Source organism: Gekko japonicus, unplaced genomic scaffold (assembly GCF_001447785.1).
Source record: "Gekko japonicus isolate JY-2015 unplaced genomic scaffold, Gekko_japonicus_V1.1 scaffold522, whole genome shotgun sequence".
Classification (NCBI taxonomy): Eukaryota; Metazoa; Chordata; class Lepidosauria; order Squamata; family Gekkonidae; genus Gekko; species Gekko japonicus.
Window position 1 is genome coordinate 707,176 of NW_015169790.1, and position 18,472 is coordinate 725,647.

Below are 18,472 nucleotides of genomic sequence, written 5' to 3' on the forward strand. Positions count from 1 at the left end.
AGATAGAGGACAGATCACAGTTAACGTTCCCTTAAAGCATGCAATCCTAAGCATACTTACTGGGAAGTAAATTCCATTGAACTCAGTGGAACTTGCTTCCATGTAAAGAAGCTCAGACACAAGCTACAAACTAGAATGGAACAAGGCAAAAGGACAAAAATATGTTAGTATATGGGCTGGGACCAACAAAATGGAAGAAGCTGTTGTGAATTTTAATGTGAGTCTATTGAGTGTAAGGAAGGGGAGGCAACATGGTTGAGCCCAGTCTCATCATATCTTGGAAGCTAAGCAGGGTCAGTACTTAGAAAGGAAACCACCAATGAATACTCTACAAAGGCAATGGCAAACCACCTTTTCTTCTCACTTGCCTTGAAAGCCCTTGTTGGGGTTGCCGTAAGTTGGCTACAACTTTACAGCACTTTACATTACTTTGGTTTGGGGTCTAGTTGACAGAAAAGAGAGCAGAGTGATATGAGGACAAAATATAACATCTGGAGAATTCTTCAAGACTTTGCCAGTGAGTTTTAGCTCATCTGCAGGGCCATGTTATATTGGTTCAGCACATGTTGCCACTCCAAGCACTTTCCTCCTGTTGCAGCTGCACAAGTGTGATGATCATGTGCCTTCTGTGTCACTCCACCCAGGTCCAAGCTAGGCTCCAGAGGCAGCACCACTGTAGTCTGCCTTGGATCCGTCCAAGTGGCAGTGGCACAGAAGGCAACAACAGGTGCTAGCTATGCCTTGTGCCTCTGCTGATGCTTTGCTTGAGGGTGAACTGGCCTTGCCTTTCTGTGATCTGGATGTGCACTTAATTAGATACTGTAGTAGGAAGAAGGAACTATGCTATACTATATTATGAGCTGTTCCTTTCAAAAAGTCTACAATGGCCCCAGTCACACATGCCGGAAAATGCAGGGGGGCGTGGCTATTTGTGGCGGTGCAATTAGACCCACAACCACGCGATCAGATGCGTTGGTGGCAAACCACGGTTCCGTCCCTCGACGCGTGCGCTTCACCGAAGACGACCGGAGGGGAAAAGCCGCGGTGGTTCGATCACACAGACGGAGTCTGTTGGCAGCCCATGGCAAACTATTTGCCAGTACTTTCGGCCAGGTATTTTTTAACCACACATTTTCAGTGGCACTCCACAGGTTGGCCACGGGTGTGCTACGCCCGCCAGATGTTGCGGTGTGATCGTGCCCGGAAAATCTGCCCAACATTCGTGGCTCTCCCGCTGCAAATTTGCCGTGTGAATGGGGCCAAGGCTTACAGCTTGCTTCTGTAGTAATTGCAGCGGCTGTAGCAAAAACAGGCATATGTACTGGGACACCTGTTCTTACGGCTCTTCCATCAGTTTGTTTTGATTTTGAGTGATCTTTCTTACAGGCTGTTTTGGGAGCCTTGATAGCTGTGAATCTGAAGAATTCTTTGAAGCAACTGACTGATCCTTACTACCTCTGGAAAAAAAGCAAGCTGGACTGTGTGAGTGTCTTATATGACGCCATTTATGGAGGGGGGGGGTGAACTTATTGATCAGTATGGGATGAGTTTGTCCCAACACCAGCATGAAGACTAAATTGTGTGTGAGATTTATGTAAGCTTTCTAATCAAGTGTTTTGTCCTTTATACTTTCTCATATATGAAATTCTTTATGGAACTTGTCAACAGAATTGGGTTCCTGTGAATGTTAGTCTTTTGTTTAAACAAATATCATGTCCATGTGGAGTAATAGTTAAACATGTTTCTACTTGCAAAAGAAAACAATCCAAATTTTACAAGCATTCAGAAGCCAAATTAAGGAAAAGCAGAAAATTAAAAGGAATCATGTTCAATATATCCTATTGCATATTCTGTTTGACAGAACTTTATTTCCTCGTGGCATACCATTACAGTTCCCTCACTGGAGTTTTGAATAGCTTGTGAATTGATACTTTTTTCTTTAAACCAATACACCTAAGCACTCTCAAAATTGGTGCATGTAATACATAGACTTTAACAATTATTAGTATTTCTAAGATCTACTAAGGTGCTAATTACCTTTATGAGCATTATTACCAACAATAGCCATATTAGCCCTGTCATATCTAGAAGTCCTGAAGTCCTCTAGGGAAGGAGAAACTCTTGGAAAACGATAAGAGTTCCAGACACTAGTTGATGTAAAAGTCACTAATACGAGGGCCATGAAAGATATACAAAAATTGTCATCAGATATTTTGTTTGAGAAAGATTTATGGCAGTAAGTTTGAGGCAATTCATTACAAGTTTCTCCAGAAACTGTGTTATCAGCCAAGAGTGTAATACAAATTGTCCAAGCCACAGACATGAATGGATTTCTTAAAATGCTATTCAAATAATAGGCAAAGCAAATTATATAATGTTTTGAGTATATGCACGTGTCAAAAGAACACATGGATCAGACCATCTATTCCAGCACCCTGTTTGATACACAGACCAGTGAGATGTCCCCAGAAGGTCAACAGACAAGGTCTGGATGCCAGCACCTCCCCCTCATTGTTGCCCCTTAGCACTTGTATTCATACAACTTCCATTTCATCACTGTGGCTAATAACCTTTGTAGGGTTGCCAACTGGTCTGGGGAAAATGTCCTGTCCCTTTAATTGAGGCTTTAAATGATGTTGTTTACCAGGTGATGTCATTTACCTCCATGCCACAAAAAGCTTCACCTGCCAATTTCCACACATTAAGCTTCTGTTTAAAGGACAGGGCCAGACCAATTGGCAACCCTACAACTTTGGATGGACTGAAATTGTCCAATCCCATTTTAAAGCCAGCTAAACCTGTGCCTATGACTATATCCTCCTATGGCAGTGAAATACACAAGTTAATTTCTTTCTAAATGACAAAGTATTTCCTTTTGTCTTCCTGAATCTCCTGCCCATCAACTTCATTGGGAGTCCAAGTTCTATTATGCTGGGAGAGGGGGGGAAAGTCCTCTCTATTCACTCTCTCCACCTCATGTATACTTTTATAAACCTATGTCATATCACCCCAATTATCTTTTCTCTAAACTAAAAAGCCCCAAACTCCTTAGCCTCTTCTTGTACCAAAGCTGCTCCAACCCTCTGGTCACTGTGGTTTCCCTTTTCTCTAGCTCTTCCCTGCAATATCTTTTAAGAGATCCAGAAACCAAAAAAGTACACTGTTTTTCAAGTGAGGCTGTACCACAAATATATACAAGGGCATTACAATACTGATTGTTTTGTTTTAAGTTCCTCCCTTAATTAATGCCCAGCACAGAACTTGCCCTTTTTTTTTTACCATTGCCATACACTGATCAGGGCTATTTTTGGGCAGGAACGCACAGGAATGGAGTTCCGGCTGGCTCCCAAGTTGGCCACGCCCAGCAGGAACTCATTAGCATAATAGGCCACACCCAACAGCAGAAACTCATTAGGATTGGCTAAAATTAAGGGTGTGTGGCCTAACATGCAAAGGAGTTCCTGCTACAAAAAAGCCCTGGGTTTTGACAACAAACAAGGTAAACAGAATAACAAACGAAAGGTGGGTGTGGCTGGATAACCACACTTCTGGTAACATGGGGGTGCAGCCTAATGTGCTAATGAGCTGTGCTGTCAGGGGTGTGGCCCAATATGCTAATGAGTTCCTGCTGTTGGGTGTGGCCTATTATGCTAATGAGTTCCTGCTGGGCTTTTTCTACAAAAAGAGCCCTGCGTGACTGAATCAACATTTTTGTATCCACTATGATCCCAAGATTTCTCTCCTGGCTGGCCACCACCTGTTCATCAGCATGTTTTTGTCCCAGTGTGCCTCACTTTCAGTTATTCATGTTGAACCTTTTTGCCACATCGTTGCCCCCTCATCCACTTTGAAAGATCCTTTTTGAGCTGTTCTGAGCTAGCTTTGATTGGTACCATCCTATTTCATGAGAATAATTAACATCCCCCACAAACTTGGCTGCTTTGCTGCTCAGTCTCAATTCTATGAGATTTATGAATAAATTAAATAGTACAATATCAATCCTTGAGGAACCACCTTAAAAAATCTGAGTAGAATAAAATAATATTTATCATTTCTGCATTGAAGCGGCTTCCTCTTAAAGTACAACTTGTAGATTTTTTTAATGGGTTTTTTTATCATGTCCTGTATAGATTGGGCACATTACCACAGGGAAAGTTCATGTGTGGAAGCCCATTCATTGCAAGGGGGTTTACACGGGAAAATTAAGGACACCACCACAGAGATTTTTAAAGAGGTTTTGGAAGAGCATTTGATAAGCTCTTGAATCCTGGAGTACCAGCACAGATTCTATTGTGTGCTTGTTCATCTCCTGTGTTCAGCTAAAGGATTTTATGGGCATCAGCTTTTTTCTAGATAAATGTTACGTAGTTACTCTAGAAGAGTACAGGTGATAAATGAGCATAGCTAACTACTGACATCCTAACTTGGTTTAATGAGTCTAGGCACCATTTGCAGAGGTTAGGTCCACAGACGGATTGCAGGAGAGTGGGAGAGATGAGGCAAGCACTGGGGCCTTGGAAAAGCAGCCAGGAGATGATCCCCCAGTTGACAACCCACAGAAATGAGTCAGTGACTCAATTCATCCTTGTCTTGATCATTTATTAGCATGAAGATAAAGACAGACAGGAGTATAATAGGGACATGGGGATGCTAGTACATGCTCAAGGCAAGGATGAGCTGAGTCACTAGCTCTTTTCTGGGGGATCAGACTGTTATAAACCCCTTTTCTGATGTCATCTCTGCCATCTTTCTTGGTAAGGAATCTTCATGTGTGCTGCTCATTTTGCAGTTCTTTTAAGCATCTTGCAAAAAAAAAAGTGTTCTCAGATTTTTTTTTTCTTAGCAAGGATGGAAGGTTAGAACCTTGCTCCTACCAAAATAAAATTTATACCTAAGGAATGTCCAAGTGTGGTTAGATTCTGCATTAGAGACCAGATTCTGCAACATAGATGTCAGCCCTTGAATGCAAGTGTCTAGAGTCAGTCACAGTGCACAGCCATATGTGTTCCATGTCGGTCTGTGTTTGGAACACATCACATAAGTGCCCACAGCCCTCCCCCTCTGCAGTGCAAGGAAGTGACCTGCTGTGTTTATGTCTTTCCACAGATGGTCTGGGTGGTGAGCTTCCTCTCAGCCTTCTTCCTGGGCTTGCCCTTTGGACTTGCCGTGGGAGTGGGGTTTTCCATCCTAGTAGTGGTTTTCCATACCCAGTTGTAAGTATTATCTTGGAAATGATCTGCAATGGAAATGCACAAGGTTAGGCATTTTCCAAATTAAAAAAAATGTTTGGGTCAAAATTTCAAAGACAGGTGTGACTGGCAGCTCCTGGAAAATGAAAGTGCCAGTCCCTGTTAGTAAATAATGATGTCATTTTAAGATAATAGCTGCCTACTATACCCACGAATATATCCCTCAACTGGTTTAAATCTGAAGGTAGTTACGTCACACATAACAACACCTGTTCTCTTTAACCTCACACCTGTTATACATAAACAGCAATCCACTTACTGCTGTTGACCCTCTCAGGATAAGAGATAAATGGATTGGGAGAGAAATGTTTCCATCAATGGAAAGCAATGAGGTAAAGATGAAAAGTGGGCAAGATTTGTCTCCCCTCTCTCACACACTGTTTTTTGGAGTAAAATATAGACACCCATCCCACCTGCACCAGTGGGGCTGACACACATGGCCACCGTCTCTTAATTGTAGAGTTTGGCCCTGGTGAAATGGTCCATGGTGTACCCATAAAGGTAAAGGTAAAGGTTCCCTTGCTCGAAAGCCAGTCAAATCCGACTCTAGGGTTACGGTGTTCATCTCCATTTCAAAGCCGAAGAGCCAGCGCTGTCCGAAGACGTTTCCGTGGTCATGTGGCCGGCATGACTAAACACCAAGGCACACGGAACGCTGTTACCTTCCCACTGAAGTGGTACCTATTTATCTACTTGCAATTTCTTGCTTTCGAACTGCTAGGTTGGCAGGAGCTGGAACTAGAGACGGGAGCTCACTCCGTCATGCGGCACCCGAGTCTCGAACTGCTGAACTACTGACCCTAATCCAGCCAGACCTATACTTATCTTTTTGTTTGACCCTCACTCTGTAGAAACAAAGAGCAGATTTGCATTACCTTCATAATGAAGAACAGCATGTATTCAGGCTCTTGCTTGCCTTTTGGAGGTTGGAAGAATGGCGTAGATTTGGGGCTGGATGTCAGAAGCCATTCTCCACCTCCTACTTGCTGAAGCCAGGCTAGACAAAGCAAAGAGAGAGTAACAGCAAAGCAGGAGAAAGCTTTGCTTTCTTGTGGATGAGCATATATGGTCTGTATCTGCCTCATTCATGTACTCATCAGTGTTGGCTGCAGTAGTACGAGAAAAGCAAAAGTCTAGGTCTCCTGCTGGAGCTTCTCTCTCTCTCTTTCTGCTCTGTTGATGCCCAGCTCAGACAAGCAGCTGCTAGAGTCACTCCAGAGGGTCCTAAATGCTGTGAGGGATCCCCCCAGCCCTTGTAGCCCAAATACAGTTCATAGAGAGCTGCAGTCCACATATTCCCTGATTGAAGATCGATCCAGATGGTCAGCCATGTTGGTCTGAAGCAGTAGAACAAATTTAGAGTAAAGTGGCACTTTTAAGACCAAGAAAGGTTTATTCAAGGTATGAGCTTTCGTGTGCAAGGCACACTTTTTCAAGTACATTGGAATGGTAGATGAGGTTCTAAACTTATAGACAGGGATTTATCAGCAAATTAGCGTGTAACATGATGATGTTTTAAGTTATGTAAAATGAAAAACTAAATAAGAAGTTAAGGTTATATGGTCAACACTTGTAAAGCAATAGATATGTCACAATAGTGCTTAGCTGGTCTTAAGGGTGTCACTGGACTCTAAATATATCCCCTCATTATGCTGTTGTTCCCCATGCTAGGAATCCTGATAAACTAACCATGCAGTGATACCCTTGAACTCAGATTCCCGCATTCACTTTTGAAGCAGTCATCATGAGATGATGTTACTTTTTCCACTACACATGTTGAGTCATCCTGGTGAATGTACCCATCTTGTGACAGTTATCTAATCATGATGTTAAAAGTTTGACATCCAACAGGCATTTTGATGTCCTATCAATTCTCACCACATGGGGGTGTACTCCTAACAAAAGTCAATGTGAAATTTTGTTACCTACCATATTTGCAAGACAAAGGATTTTCAGTGCCTGTGAATAGCATTTAGGTAGAAATAAAATTAATAATATCTTGTGGTAACAAAGAAGGAGAATTGATTGGACAGGGCTTTTTTTAACGTAGTGGACAATTTATCAAGCAGACACACCCTCTCCTCCTTCCCTTAGCAATCCAGCGAAGAACATGCTAATTGTGTCTTCAACAACAAGTTATATCCATCCTCTTCTTCTGGTTGACTTGCATCATTGAATTTTAGTTACATTAAAGTTATTTCAGGCAGCCCTTTTTCACTTCTCATGTTTTGACATTTTCTTCCATTTTTCTCTTTAGTCGCAATGGCTGTATCCTTGGCCCAGTAGCTGCTTCTGATATATACAAGAACCCCAAAGTCTACAATAAGGTAAATGTGGCAGCAAAATTCAATTTACCCCAAGCCAGGCTATTTTATCACATGAGGTGATGACTCAAGGCATCTATTTCTGGGGTCATTTTTTACTTGCAGTATTTGTGGCCAAAGTTCAGTGGAGGTTTCAAATACAACATTGACATGACCTTTTTTATTTTAAAATGTTTCCTAATTTCAGAATTGTGAATAGCCCTGATTTATTAAAAGTTGGGGGAGTCCTATGCTGAACTAGGTAAATGCTGAGTAAAAGAAGCTGGAGGGATGGTTAAGCAAGATTTCCACAGCTTAAATATCAGGACTTCAGTGCCCAGGTTCAGCCCTTTTCAATTGCTACATTTTTGGTGCTCAAACTGCATATAAGGGGATACTGTGCTACGTGTCCTGCCAATACATGTTGTTACCTTTTTGCACATATCTTCCAGTTTTGGAATGTGCAAACACATATTTAAAAATCTGAGTTTCCAAACATGCATACCAAAAGCTGGAAAATACGTATGTTGCCCTATTCACACAAAATGACAACTGTGCATATTGGGAGGATCATGGTTAGTCCAATCTGTCAAAATGGGAATGTCAAAATGGGAATGTTACTCTCCAATGGTTAGGAGAAACAGCAAATTATGCAAAGTTTGGAAATAAGGCACATTTGCTTAACTTGCACAATACAGAGAGATTGCAGCATTCAAGTCTTATTTCCTTTTCAGCAGAGTGTCTCCCTGATTTGCTTTAATTTTTTTGCAGGATCTCTTCTTCCAATTATTCCCCCCCCCACGCATATTGACACCATCATCTTGTGCAGCACCTGAAACTTGTCAATCTCTTTCCTGCAGGTCCATGAAATAGAAGGGATTAAAATTGTCACTTACTGCTCCCCACTGTACTTTGCTAATTCAGAGATATTCAGGGAGAAAGTAATAGCCAAGGTAAGAAATCATCTCAATGCTCAGATAATGTCATGACACATTAGCTTTTCTGTTAAAACACATCCATTTGTTTTCTCATTGCACAACAGCAAATATCTTCTAAATAAAAACATATGGATTAATGCAGAAGGCAAATCTTCCTTCTCTCTTTACCTTCATTATATGTCCTTTCTGACAGTTACAGTGTAATCCTAGCTCTGGTCAATGCCAACAGGCCACTCTAAGAGACGGGATACCCTACAGATGGCTGCCAGAAGACCGTAGTTGGTGCACTGGGCCATATGGAAAGAGATGGTCCTTAAAAGGGTGTAACTCTGCTTATGATAGCACAATTAAACTGACAAAAGTGCCTTTCTGCTGGCATGTCTGTATGTAGTTAATTTTGGTTACCCTGGGATGTTAATATGTTTGTTGGGATGATTTAGGCATCATTGAAAACTGTGAAGTCTCCATGGTTAATTTCACAGTTTCGAGATGCCCTGAAGATAATCCCAAGAATTTGGGATTTCTTCCCCAAAATTTCCCCTTCTGTACCCTTAAAAGTTGCAGAGTCACCATTTAAGTACTAGATTCATGTTCAGACATATATAAACTGAACCAGGATGAACAAACCAGCTCATTATCTTCTTGTTTAATTAGACAGGTGTAGATCCCATAAAAGTTTTCTTGGCCAGGAAGAAGTATGTGAAGAATCAGGAAAAAGTTGCAATGGCAGCGACAGTGGCAGTACAAAAAACAAGCAAGCTAAAATCCGTCTTCAGGGAAAACAAGGTAATTTAGCTTTTTTCTTAGTGGTCAAAGATATTGTGTCCAAATAATGGATTAGAAAAGCCTTGTTACATGAGAAACACCAGTCATACTTTGGATCCAGACAGCCACGTTGCCCAAAGGCTGCAGAAACAGCTGTGACTGGTTGGAGATGGACCAGAACTGCCAGCCCTACATTAAGCTCCTTCCTATGACCATGGCACACCCATCCAAGTGTTATTGCAACTGCTGAGGTCAACAGCAGCATCCACAAATGTTAGGCCAGGCAAGAATTTTTCCTATGTGTTATATTATTATAGGGTCAAATATACCACTGGAATACTTGGGGGGGGGGATGTTGAGCTGCCACCAGTGTTCCCTCTAAGCTGAGTTAGTGTGAGCTAGCTCACAGTTGTTAAGCCTCCGGCTCACACATTTTTCTCTTAGCTCAGGACGGATGGCTCCAGAGCAAACTAATTTATGCAGCAGCCAAATCGCTCACTCACAACTTTAATGCCAGGAGCTCACAAAATAGGATTTTTGCTCACAAGACTCCACAGCTTAGAGGGAACATTGGCTGTCACACACCACTTTAAAAATAGAACTGGGCTCTTCCCTCCTTCCTTGCAGTGGCTATGGGTGAGGGTTCAATGGATGATCCACGTGCAGCTACCGCACAGTTCCTCCTTTAAACGAGAGAAACATAGGTTTATATTTTCTTTGAAATAAAGGGAAGTGGTCTGGGTGCTCTCCTTTACTGCACAGGCTTTCTGCAGCCCATGTGGGGGGCAGGGGGAATCCTCATGTGGAAAATGCTTGAAATAGCTAGAGACAATGAGTCTGCTCTATGGGTCTTGCAGTTTCCCCTTGTATGCATTGTTTTAAAAAATGATTAACTTCCAAGAACAAGGGTTCCATCTAGAACTGCTGGGCTGCTCTCTCCATCTGCCCTTGAGTATCACACCACAGCCGAAGTGTTCCGGTTGGTCATGACACCTGAGCCCCAGACACCTTAACAAATTGAGGTTAAGTCCTTTCCCAATAACTGGGATTCTGAAATGGGATTAACTTGTGGTCAGGAAGAACGGTTACTGGGGGAGAAAGCTGACTTCGGTTTGTTAAGGTGTCTGCATTCAGACATCATGGCAAACTTTAGTTGAAGACTTTGTATTCAGTTCTGACACACAATATGATAGGAAGAGGGAGGAGGAAGGGGGAGAGAACATGTGAGCCTGACAGTTACCAAGTTTGGATATGTCATGAGCAAACTGAGATGTGTTTATGATGTCTGTGTTGAGCCAAGAAAGCAGTAGGGTTGCCATTTCCATGTTGGGAAATACTTGGAGATTTTGGGGGTGGGGCCTCAGGGGGCTGAGGTTTGGGGCATAATGCCATAGAGTCCAACTTCCAAAGTGGCCATTTTCTCCAGGTGAACATATCTCAGTCGCCTGGAGATCAGTTGTAATAACGGGAGATCTCCAGCCACTACCTGGAGGTTGGCAACCCTGGCAAAGCTTATACAGAAAGCCACGCACATAAGCGTGGCCATCCTGTTCTGGTGTAGAATGCCATGTTAGTAGAAATGAATCTACGTGGGGTAGAAGAGGTTGGGTTGCTCAGCTAAGGAGAAAAGTGCTTGGACATAGAGCACACAGGAGGGAGGAGGGCTCTGCATTCCAAACCCGTGTACTCCACCAGTTGCTACTGAAAACAGAAACCTGACTCAGCATTGGGGGTGAGGTCCAACATTATCTCCAACCATAGAAATGAAATAAAACCGCTATACCTTTTTATATTAGTATCTAACACCTTATTAATTAAATAAAATTCACACAAAATGGAAGTGATAAATTCTGGATGAGTCTCCAATCAAATGCCAATTGCTTTTATATATGGTGGGGACGTCCAAAAATTAGAAGGGCTTTTTGGTAAAGAAATGTTGAATACTGTCAGCCTGATGACTGCGCGCCTCGAATGAAATAACCATTATGAAGTGATATGGGATCTATTAACCATGGCAAAAATATTTATAGCAACTAAAAGGTGTGGACATAAACCTCTGATAACAAAAGAATTAATTGCCAAAATTTAAAAGCCCCTAGAAATGTTTCAAAGACTTCAGTAGTTTTTATTGCATTTATAATTTGAAGATATAATTGAGATTTCCATGACATGTTTTGTAATGTGAAATAACTGTAATTATCATGTTATAATTTTTCAATAAGAAGTAGAGAAAATGGTATCCCTCCTCCCACACCTTTATGTATGATAGGGCAGTTCTATGTTAAAACACTATTGTATCTGATTTGGCCCAGGGCTTATTAAAAAAAAAAAACACCAATGTATATCTTGCTGACTTCAGCTTAAAGCAAACAACCAGGGTCACCTTGGAAGCTAGAGAACATTTCTTCAGCAGCAGCAGCAGCAGCAGCTTTTCAGGAAAAACATTAGGTGCCAGTACTGCACAGAATACATACTTTAGATACTTGCAGTACTAGGACATAAGCAACAAGGTTTTCCAGACTTGACCATCTGAATGATAGAAGAAAGATGCCCTCCATTATGGTGGCCATTGTAGTCCTAAAAAGTATTATGTAGCCTTTGTTTAAGGTAGCTGTGACAGACATTTAAAATGCTGTTTCCTAATGCAGTAAACAGCGTTCCGTGCGCCTTGGTGTTTAGTCATGCCGGCCACATGACCACGGAAACGTCTTTGGACAGCGCTGACTCTTCGGCTTTGAAACGGAGATGAGCACCGCAACCCTAGAGTCAGATTTGACTGGCTTTCGAGCAAGGGAACCTTTACCTTTACCTTTTAATGCAGTAAAACCAGAAAAGGGAGGTGAATAGTTAACTCTGCTCTAGAATGTTGAGCTTGAGTGACAGGCTGCTCCTTTTCTCTGATTGGCTAGCACCAGATGAGGGAAATATAAAATCAACTGTGTGCTAAGGGGAGGGAAAGTTTGTTTTGAGTTCAGTAGCAGTTACTGTTTAGTAAAGGAAAAGTTCAGATAAAGAAGTGGATATCTGAAGAGTATGTCAGACAGGTTCACCTTTTGAATAAAGGGAGAGACTCCTGGTCTTAGCTGTGTTAAACACAACCTGAGAAAGAATTCCATCCAAGAATTCAGAGTCTAGTGTCAGTGAAAGCTGAAGTACATTTTCACACAGACGCCAAGAACTGGGGTTTGAGATTTTGGCAAAGAGTGACTGGGTAGCAGGCTGAAGCTCCCAATCAGGCCAAAAGGAATAGAATTATATTTTCAGGGAAGAAATATAAATCCTGTCCAGTTATACAGGGAATTGGCACTGAGGCAGCCCCTGGTCTGTTGTGAAAGGAAACAGTTATAGACTACTCTGGGGAAAGAAGACACATTGTGATTTCAGAAAAGGGGAAAGAATTTAATACACACACACAAAAGAGTGACCTTCCAAGAACATCTGAACAGTTAATAAAAAACTATATGCAGAAACATTGTAACTGAAACCTAAGTACTCAATCAACTATCTCTCACAGATAAGAACCAAGAGTTTGTAAAAATAAGCTGCTATAACACCATCTTCTCTGTCAACTGAAAAATATACGGTTTTTCCAACAACATTTTCCTCAGCCTTTCCAATACCTGACTGCTCCATACCATCCCCGCCTATTAAATAAAATATTTATTATTGTTCACAGCTATAAGGTCTCCAGTGTCATTTCAAGGGATCAAAAAAGAGGGCTCTTGTTTTCTCCTGACAAGTTCCTGGGCTGGGAAAAAGCCAAATTAGGTTCTGTCAAAGGGTGGGACATTCTGATTTATAAAGCCACAAATATTATCACACTAGTGGGGTCCAGCTCACTACCTGAAAGGAAGTAAGAATTTTGGTAGGAAAAATCTGCCCAAGAGTGTGGAGAGTAACAGGGGATTCATCATAGTAGTCATGGTGATTCTCACCTAAGTGAAAATCTGGCAAAGAGAAAGTTGGAAAAAGTCTGTGATTGGCTACAAAGAGCACAGAATAACAGTTCTGTTGCAATGCAGGGCCTTTAACAGATTAATCTGCTCCAAAATTTCTGCTCCAAGGCAGGCCCTTTAACAGATTAATCCACACCATGTGGAAGCAAATGAAAACACTGTTCTATGATTTAGGGGGAGGGAACCTGGTTAATCCTAGTTAAACCCAAATTCATGAGAGTAAGTCATGCATGCTACATCAGATGCTCAGTGATTTCCTGAGAGTAGACAGTTTATCCTGAACGTACTATTTCTTCCTTTGTACAGACCATATCACTGCAAGAGCTCCAGAAGGACTTTGAAAACACTTCTCCAACAGATACCAACAACAACCAGACAGCCGCCAATGGCACCAACATTTCCTACGTAGCATTCAATCCTTCTGGGAACACTTCAAGGCAAGCCAATACTTCTTCTGCACAGGGAAGCACGACTAGTCATCGAAGCAGCACCTGCAGCAGTATCCCAGCCTCTAATGTTGATCCAATGACTACAGCACCCCCATTTGTCAACTTCCACACCATTATCTTGGACATGAGTGGAGTTTGCTTTGTAGATCTGATGGGTACAAAAGCTCTGGGAAAGGTGAGTTTGTATCCTGCCTCCAGTTTATTTTGTTTTGTTGACCTTGTTTTATTAATTGAAGCTATGTTTAAAATTTTCCATTGAACTCAACTAGATAAATGTAAACAGAACTGTAGGCTTTTTGGTAGCTGTAGCACGTTGAATTTAGTCACTCGTAAGGGCACAATTGGCAGCTGAACAATCAGTTAGAAGTCATACCTGTGGAACACAAGTCATTATGACATAGCTATGGCCAGGATCAGATTAAGGCTAAGAAGTTAGTGGTCACTTCCAGACAGGGATGGTATTTTGCAGTTTATCCATTGCTGGTGTGGCTGAAGATTAAGTGGATCAGCAATGGGGCTTCCATACAGCAGGTTTCCCACCCAGTGTTCCTGCCTCAATCCCCCCCTAAAGTGACCACACCCTCCCCTGGGCCACCCAGGCTTTTGCGATGTATTTTTTAAACTGGCACTAGAATACTGTTATATTGATATATCATTGTAATAATAGGTACAGCTGGTCCTCTGAATTTCATTTTTTTTATTACATCTCTAGCTTGATCCCTTGTGAACATATGCCCTTTTCATTATGGCTGAGTTCATTCTGGCAGTTTGCCCCGATATAGGCACGAGCCAGAAATGTTTCACAAGCAGATTAAAGGGGCCATTCACACAGGCACATCTGTCAGGTGTTCCCCAGCCATACTCAACCTGTCTTGTAACGCTTCCGAGTTTAAAAGATACCAGGAGAAAGTGTTATCAAACCCTGGAAAGCACAATTATCCCACGTCCACCCCGCATCAACAAAGTGCGAGCGCCAAAAGCCACAGTTTTTCTTGTGTGCTTATGCGCATAAGTGCATATCCAGATCACTAAAAAGAAAGCTGCACCTTACAGCTGTGCCTCTGCCAGGGGCAGGCCAACAGTGTGAACCCTCCCTTGCACCTCCTCCCCAGTATGCTCCCGCATCAGTCGGTGCAGTGTGACCTGGAAAACCCGGAACAGTTTGTTCCGAGTCTTTTTTGCCACGACTCCCTCCCACTTCAAATTGTCAGTCTGAACTAGGCCCATATTTCTGCAAGGGAAGAGGCTAGATACTTACTTTTTAATAAAAGGTGGGAGGGAGTTCAGAGATATGACAACATTCTAGTGCCAATTTTTTTAAAAAGCCCCAGTGATGGGAGAGGAAATGGCTGCCATGTGAGTAGGAAAATCCAAATCTTCCTACATACACAGCAGCCATCCTGGCTTTTTTGCAAACTTTCCCAAAACTTTGGAGCAAAACAGGTTTGAGGAAGATGAGAGAAAAGCTGGGGAAACCCCTGTAGGTTCACAAATGCGCCACAATGCTGTGAGGAAGCAGGAATAAAAATCTGCTTCTCATTGAACTTGGGACAGATAGCCCATATAAAAGACACCAGTAATAGGTGAGAAAGAGGCTGATGTCTAGGGATGGGCATGAACTGGAAAAATGCGATTTGTGTCGGTTCGAGGCTGAACCATGAAACTGAATCGAACTGGGAGGTTTGCTCACAAACCAAACCAGTTTGTGGTTCATGGCCTTGCAGACCCCATTGAAAAGGGACCACAGTCCCTTTAAATAGGGTTTGCAGAAAGCCCAGCAGGCTGCCTTTCAGTTTGGTGTAGTGGTTAAGTGTGCGGACTCTAATCTGGGAGAACCGGGTTTGATTCCCCACTCCTCCACTTGCACCTGCTGATGTGACCTTGGGTCAGTCGCAAGCTCTGGCACAGCTGTCCTTGAAAAAGAGCAGTTTGTGTCAGAGTTCTCTCAGCCCCACCCACCTCACAGGGTGTCTGTTGTGGGGAGGGGAAGGGAAAGGAGTTTGTAAGCCGCTCTGAGACTCCCAAGTGAAGGGCGGGGTATAAATCCAATCTCTTCTCTTCTTCTTCTTCTTCTTCTTCTTGTTTCAGGCTATCTTGCGATATAACCAGTTCCTGATACACTGCTGTAGCTCTTACAGGAACTTTTATATGCCCTCCTACACAGTCAGTGGGAGGGAATGTGACATGGTATAACCCAGTCTTGTCAGATCTCAGAAGCTAAGCAGAATTGGGATTTGGATGGGAGATGACCAAGGAAGACTCTACAGAGGCAGACAATGGCAAACCACCTTGGCTTCTCACTTGCCTTGAAAGCTCCTTGCCCAGGGTCACCATAAGTCAGTTATGACTTGACAGCTCATATGTATGTACATACATAGTCAGTGGGTCATCAAGGATCTGAACAGCCAGAATCTGGAGGAAGTCACAGAATAAGAACATTCTGCAGCATCTTTAGAACTTTAGATAGAAAGCTATCATGTGAGCCAGTAGTTGGGGTGCCCAAAGTTAAGATTCAGTGTTCTTTACAGCCATTTAAAAGACAGTTTTTCAATAAAACTAAGTACCTAGTATTTCCATTCTTGTTCCAGTGGTTAGGTTTAATGCCCCTCGTTGTGTCAATGGAAGTTGAGCGCTTTTGAAAATCTTGTGCTGTGTACCACTTCAGATGTTTTAACCATATAATTCTGAAAACAATTCTCCTGCAGTTTCTGGAATTTGCAGTACATCCTAAATGAATGGTCTGTCAGATGCTGTAAAAGCGAATTAGCATGTGGAGAGTAATATCCCCCCCCCCATTTTTTGTCTCCTTTTATAGCTGTGCACTAACTACCAGAGGATTGGAATTAAAGTTTTCCTGGCAAATGTGCCTGGTAAGAATATTGCCTCATGTGCCATGCTTAACCTATCTTCCATTTTTTGCAGCCTCCAAGAGGTGTAGGATCACTGGAAATGAAAGACAGATTTGGATGTAATCCAGTGAGAGTGCTTCTAGAGCAGCCCTTGCTGTTTTGAAAATGTTGTCTAGCATTTCTCCAAATTTGACTGCATCCTCTTCTAGGTGGGAGAGACTGGCCAATGGTGTGGGATGGCATTTATCAGAGGAATAAGATAAACCTTGAACCTTTCAGTGATTCTCTAAAATCATCTTGTTATTAAGATGAAATCTTTGCCTGTCACAGCAAGTACCAAGCGCATATATACCTTTGGGCTCAAATTCCAAAGAGCTTGAAGTAACAGCTCTGAATATTGCTCAGTTCCTTTCATTAATTCATAGGTGAGGTATGAAGCCTAAAATGGCTTAAGCTAGTAAATGGCAACAAAATTAATTTGATAGAAGGCCCTGTTGATTTTATATCTCATCTCATAAATGTGTGTACGTGTGCTTAAGACTACTGGTCAAGCAAGCCGAAATAAATAAATATATATATATATCATCTGAAATCACAGTGCAATTTCTCATGTTTTAGACCAGGGGTCCCCAACATGGTGCCCCTGAGAAACCATGGTGTCCGCCAACACATTTCCTGGTACCAGCCAAGTTTTTAGAAAGGAAGGCAAGTGAAACCTCCTCCTATGGTGGCCATTTTGTGGGTGCTCCCACCACAGAATTCCAAAGGTGCCCACAGGCTCAAAAGGGTTGGGGACCCGTTTTAGACTATGCAAGGAAAGCTATGGCAGTATGTTTTCCATATCTGGAAGCACACATGGAATTGTTTCTTCCAATGAATTTTCCCATGAATGCAGTGCCATTCCCCAGAAAGTACAGCTCCATTTCAGAGCAAAATCTGGAGTTCTTTCAACTTGTATTCAGAGAAAACAATCAAGCTTTATCTACAGCAGGCATGTCCAACTTGGAACAGGTAGTGATCTATTTTTTCCGGCCAAAAGTGCCGGTGATTTACCACCATGAAAATAGTTTCAAATTAGTTTCAAATTAGATTTTAACCCACTAAAGTTGGGTTCCACTGCCCGCCCACATTTATAATGCACCTTCTGTCATTTACTGGTAAGCAAAACAAGCAAAAACAAAACAGAGAGATGAAGATCCAGAAAGAACTGCAAACATTTTTTATTTTTTATTGAGTTATAACTTTCTTTAACTGTGGGGCTGGTGATCTACCTCTGACCCCTCCACGATCTACTGGTAGATCGCAATCTACCTGTTGGACATACCTGATCTACAGTATTGATAACCGGCATCCCCTAGTTTGCATAGATTCTAATGCCTCTTTGCTCACAGGGCAAGTGAGAGTCTGGCTGATTAAGTCTTAGTCTATTAACTGTATGTGCTTTAGTCAATTAGTTGATCAATTACATTTGCACTGGAGTAAAGGCAATTCTTTCAGAAGCAAAAAAAAAAGTGTGCATCCATTTTTTTAGATGAGGCATGCATGTGCTTGATTTTAGAGAAGGCATTCCCCAGTCCCCTCTGTATGTGATGTACTGATTGATTAGCTTTGTATGCATTGGCAAAAATCAACACAAATACTTCCATTCCTACTGTATACCATGGTATAAATTTACAAGTGCACTTGCGTACAGTATTGTTTGGGGACCAGAAAGGCACCATTCAGAAGATGGTGCCAATTTGCTTATGCCCACTGGTTACCCTCCTTGTCTTCTTCTTCCTCTTTTTTTAAAGGTAGGCTATATGGGTTTTTTAATGGTAATGTGTTAAGTTGTCTGTGCTTTTAGCTTCCTAGATGCAATGGAACATCTTTTCTCTAAATAGACAATGGCTTTGAATAGGCTTCTAATCTTCAGAAGGGTGTGAAGCTTCAATTGCATGTGAAGGTCAGATTTATGATTCCT

General features: G+C 42.1%; 1 protein-coding gene across 1 annotated transcript in view; it reads left to right on the forward strand.

The window, feature by feature from the left end:
• The window catches only part of SLC26A9 (solute carrier family 26 (anion exchanger), member 9), a 50,753-nt gene that overhangs the window by 28,406 nt on the left and 3,875 nt on the right, over window positions 1-18,472 (forward strand). Inside the window, exons 11-17 of the mRNA XM_015417016.1 lie at window positions 1,387-1,482; window positions 5,107-5,213; window positions 7,507-7,576; window positions 8,413-8,505; window positions 9,145-9,276; window positions 13,518-13,835; window positions 16,476-16,530. Of these exons, the coding sequence (XP_015272502.1) occupies window positions 1,387-1,482; window positions 5,107-5,213; window positions 7,507-7,576; window positions 8,413-8,505; window positions 9,145-9,276; window positions 13,518-13,835; window positions 16,476-16,530 (871 nt within the window). The remainder of the gene's footprint in view (window positions 1-1,386; window positions 1,483-5,106; window positions 5,214-7,506; window positions 7,577-8,412; window positions 8,506-9,144; window positions 9,277-13,517; window positions 13,836-16,475; window positions 16,531-18,472) is intronic.